Consider the following 5,000-nt stretch of genomic DNA (forward strand, 5'->3'; position numbering starts at 1 on the left):
ACTCCAACCTTATTCCAACCACATTCTAACCATATTCCAACCCATTCCAGCTCGTCGGACACGCAGAGCCAGTCGAGCGGCGGGGGCGGGGACCACAAGAGCGACACGCCCACCCCGGAGGGCACCAGGAAGAACGGCGAGGGGGGTGGGTCTTCGTCGTCCTCGTCAGCGTCGTCGTCAGCGTCCTCGTCGACCTCCGGTGTGGCCTCGGGCGTGAGTGTGCGCTGCGGGAAGGGACACGAGCTGCCTGTGACTGCTGGTGAGTGTAGGGGTGGTGGGAGTGGGAGGAGGTAGGGGTGGGGGGAGAAGGAGGAGGAGGGAGGGAGGGTGGTAAGGGGGGGAGGTGGGGGGATGGGGATGTAGGGGGTGAGGAGGAGGGAGGAGGTAGGGGTGGGGGTGGAGGGGGACGGGAGGGGTGGGAGGGAGGGTGGGGGTGGAGGGGGGAGGTAGGGGGAAGGGGTGGAGGGAAGGGCCACGAGCTGCCTGTGACTGCTGGTGAGTGGGGGTGAGGGGGAGGAGGAGGTAGGGGTGGGGGAGGAGGAGGGAGGGAGGGTGGTGGGTGGGGGGAGGGAGGAAGGGAGGGAGTGGGTGGGGAGGAAGGTAGGTGGGTGGGGTGGGGGGAAGGGGAGGATGGGTGGGTGTAGGGGAGGTGGGAGGTAGGGGGAAGGGGATGTTGGGGGGAAGGGCAGGAAGGGAGGAGGACGGTAGGTAGAAGGAAGGGGAAGGACGAGGAGGTGGGGGAATGAGGTGGGAGGTGAGGAAGGTGAAAAGGAAGGAAGGAAGAAAAGAAAGTAAAATAAGAAGGAAAAGTATGAAAATAATGACATAAATAGAAAACTAAAAAAAAAGGAAAAAAGATAAACACGAATATGTCTGTATAAAAAAAAAGATCCTACACAAAGAATCCTTACAACTCCACGTCCTTCTACAGGAGCGAGGGAATCGGCAGCGCTTCGTCAGGAGGTGGAGACGCTCCGTGCAGAGATCACGAAGGCGCGACAGACCATCTTGCACATGCAGGAGCGCGAGAAGAAGCTCAAGGAGAGGTTAGTCTCTTATAATTTTTTAAATTAATTTTTATCTGTCTATTTATTTGTTTTTTTTTTCTTTTTTATTGTTTTTTCTATTTTTTTATCTATCTAGTTACTTTGTTTTTCTTCTTTTTTTTGTTTTTTTCTATTTTTTATCTATTTACTTCGTTTTTCTTCTTTTTTATTTTTATTGTTTTTTATGATTTTTTTTCGTGATGGTGAATGTGGAGTTAGTGGTGATGGTGGTTCTAGTAGTAGTAGTAATAGTAGTTGTGATAGCTGTAGTAGTAGTAGTGATAGTGATAATAATACTACTAGCAGAAGTAAGTAGTTGTAGTACAAGTTGTAGCAGTAATACTAATAGTACTAGTAATACTACTACTAGTGCTAGTAGCAGTACTAATAGTAGTAGTAGTAGTAGCACTAGTAATAGTAGTAGAAGTACTAGAGGTAGTACTAGTTGTAGTAGCACTAGTAATAGTAGTAGTAGTACTAAAGGTAGGCAGTATGTAGTAGTACTAGTAGTAGCAGTAGGGAGTAATAATAATAGCAGTAAGAGTGGTGGTGGTGGTAACAGTAATATTAATAGTGGTATTAATAATAAAAAATAACAGCAACAAATCCCCCCATTTCCTACCTAACCACCCCTCCCTCCTCCCCCCCGTCCCTCCCCAGACTCGGCGAGAGGGCGTCCCGCGGGCTGGAACGCAGCGGGGGCGGCGGTGGGCGCGTGGAGAACCTCAGCCTCGGGGAACGGCGCCCATCCGCCCTCGTCCGGCGCTACGGCAACCTCTACGCCCAGGCCAGGGTGGACACTCTCGACGCCCTGGATGCCCTGCCGGACCTCAAGAACGCGGAGGAACTCAAGTCAAAGCTGCTGTTCAGCGTCGTGGTGGTGAGTGTGGGGGGGGGAGGTTGTTTGTGTTGGGGGTGGAGGGTGGGTGGGTAGGAAGGGAGGGAGGGAGGTGTGAGAGTGAGTGTGTGAGAGTGAGAGTGAGTGAGAGTGAGAGTGAGTGAGAGTGAGAGTGAGTGAGACAGAAGAAGAGTGAGTGAGAGTGAGAGTGAGTGAGAGTGAGAGTGAGTGAGTTAGAGAGTGAGTGAGTTAGAGAGTGAGTGAGTTAGAGAGTGAGTGAGTTAGAGAGTGAGTGAATTAGAGAGTGAGTGAGTGAGTGAGTGAGTGAGTGAGTGAGTGTGTGTGTGTGTGTGTGTGTGTGTGTGTGTGTGTGTGTGTGTGTGTGTGTGTGTGAGGTGTGTGTGTGTGAGTGTGAGTGTGAGTGTGTGTGCGTATGCGCGTGTGTGCGTATGCGCGTGTGTGCGTGTGCGTGTGTGTGTGTGTGTGAGAGAGAGAGAGAGAGAGAGAGTTTGAGTGTGTGTGTGTAATTTACAACATCCATGGCTAACGATGTTTTTATTTACGTATAACCTTATGCCTCTATAACCTAAACATATCTACCATTCATAACAATTACGTATTCAATCATTTACAACATTTATGGCTAACGATCTCTTTATCAATGTATAACTTTTTCTCTATAACCTAAATATAAGCATCATTTATATGTACGTATTCAGTAATTTACAACACCCATGGCTAACGATCTTGCATAACCTTATGCCTCTACAACGTAAACATATCTACCATTTATGACAATTACATATTCAATAATTTACAACATTTATGATTAACTATCTTTTTATTTATGTATAACCTCATGCCTCTATAACCTAAACATATCTACCATTCACAACAATGCCGTATTCAATAATAAACATAAATAAACAATTAAAGTAATATACACCACCCATGGCTAACTTTTTATTTATGTATAACCCTATGCCTCTATAACCTAAACATAACCACCATTCACAACAATGACGAATTTAAAACATAACCACCATTCATAACAATGACGTATTTAATTAAATAAATAAAGTAATTGACACCACCCACGGCTAACACCTCCCGCCCCCCTCCCAGCTGGCCTTCCGCTCCGCCTCCGCCTCTGCAGCCTCACTCCGAGAAGAAGTGAGGCGTGTGATCCAAGTCCCGCCCCCGCCGCCCACGGGAGACATCCACAGCCAAGACCACTACGCCCACGACCCTCACACCCACGCTCTGGAGGTGGGCGTGTCAGCCTTCCTCACCGCCAACATCGATAAGCATGACTTGACGAAGAATGTGGATGTGAGTTTCTCGTTGCGAAGAGGAGGAGGAAGAGGGTAGATAACGGATAAATAGATGGATAGATGAATAAATGTAGATGTCTCTATGGACAGATAGATAAATAAATGTAGATATATATATGGATAGATGACTAAATGTAGGTCTATATGGATAAATAGATAGATGAATAACTGTAGATGTCAATATGGATAGATAGGTAAATAAATGAATGTAAATATTTATATGGTTGGATAGATAGATGGATAGATAAATAAATGTAGATATGTATATGGATAGATGAGTAAATAAATGTAGATGTCTATATGGATATATAAATAGATAAATAAATGTAGATATCTATAAGGATAGATAGATAGATAAATGAATGTAGATATGTATATGGATAGATGAATAAATAAATGAATGTAAATATCTATATAGATAGATAAATAAATGTAAATAACTATATGGATAGATAGATAAAATAGATATCTATGTTTATCTATCTATCCATATAGTTAATTATAAGGTTAGATAGATAAATATAGATAACTATATGGATAGATTGATAAACTGATAAATATTGGTAATAGATAACAGATTGGTTTTAAATATGGATAGATAGATAGATAGATAAATAAATAAATAAATAAATGTAGAAAACATGTAAAATATAAATATATGGATGAATAGGTAATTAGATAAATTATTTTTTGTAGAGGGCAGATAATATATAACTATATGGAAAGATAAATGAAAAAAATATTGAGGACAGATGATAGATAAATGTATGGATAAATAGATATATTGAGGACAGATGATAGATAAATGTATGGATAAATAGATAAATTGACCAATGATAAATAAATGCCTTCCCTGCTCCTAATAGCATATGTAGTTATTAAAAATATATTACAGCAAAAAATACATTATTTTTTCAAGTGTTCTTCAAAATATGGAACGATTAATAGAGAGAATGTAATATTCAAGTAGACTAATGACGTTCTCTTGCAGTGCTAATGGATCTCTTAAAAACTTCCTAGATCCGGATCATCACTATTTAATTCCCTCTTAAGTTGAGCTAAAAGAAATATCATAATTTGTTCAGAAGTTTTTGAGTTAACAGGATAACGAATAAACAATTTAACAAACACTACCAAATATCATATTCTGTTCACAAGTTTTCGAGTTAACAGGATAACGAATAAACAAATTAACAAACGAAACCAAAAATATAACCTTGGCGGAATAAATCATTGGTATCATGCATAAAAGACATAGATTGATCACCAACTCAAAAAAAGATAAAAATTGATCCCCAACTCAAACCTCCCATCCTTTCTTCCTTCTACAGGAGGTGTGCCAGCAGATCTGGGCGACGCTGTACGACTACCCGGCCCTCAAGTCGTGCGAGGGCCTCCTGCAGTACATCAAGGACTGCGTGCGCCTGGCGTGGGGCCTCAGCAACCAGACGCCAGCCTTCGTGATCGACTACGAGACCCGAGTCTTCCGGAAGGAGTACCACGTCCGGTTCCACACTGCCGACCCGGAGAGCGACGCCATCAAGACCTACCTGTGGCCGGCGCTGCTGGAGGGTCCTGGGGGGACGTGCGTGCAGAAGGGCGTCGTCATCACCTAAGGGAGGGATGGATGGCGGAGGAGGAGGAGGGGGGTGGGGCGCCTTGTGTGTCGAGGTGTCGCTGGGGGGAGGACTCGCTGGGGCGGAGGGGGTGAGTGGCTCGTCTTTTGGCTCAGGGCGAAGTTTTATTTTCTATCTCTCTCTCTCTCTTTCCCTTTTTCTCAGT

The 5,000-nt window shown here is 43.8% G+C and overlaps 1 protein-coding gene across 1 annotated transcript in view; it reads left to right on the forward strand.

The window, feature by feature from the left end:
- The window catches only part of LOC113824622 (uncharacterized), a 232,918-nt gene that overhangs the window by 226,207 nt on the left and 1,711 nt on the right, over positions 1-5,000 (forward strand). Inside the window, exons 4-8 of the mRNA XM_070128533.1 lie at positions 51-259; positions 932-1,046; positions 1,707-1,926; positions 3,010-3,216; positions 4,550-4,925. Coding sequence (XP_069984634.1) covers positions 51-259; positions 932-1,046; positions 1,707-1,926; positions 3,010-3,216; positions 4,550-4,834 — 1,036 coding nt within the window. The 3' untranslated portion in view covers positions 4,835-4,925. The remainder of the gene's footprint in view (positions 1-50; positions 260-931; positions 1,047-1,706; positions 1,927-3,009; positions 3,217-4,549; positions 4,926-5,000) is intronic.

Source organism: Penaeus vannamei, chromosome 1 (genome assembly GCF_042767895.1).
Source record: "Penaeus vannamei isolate JL-2024 chromosome 1, ASM4276789v1, whole genome shotgun sequence".
Lineage (NCBI taxonomy): Eukaryota > Metazoa > Arthropoda > Malacostraca > Decapoda > Penaeidae > Penaeus > Penaeus vannamei.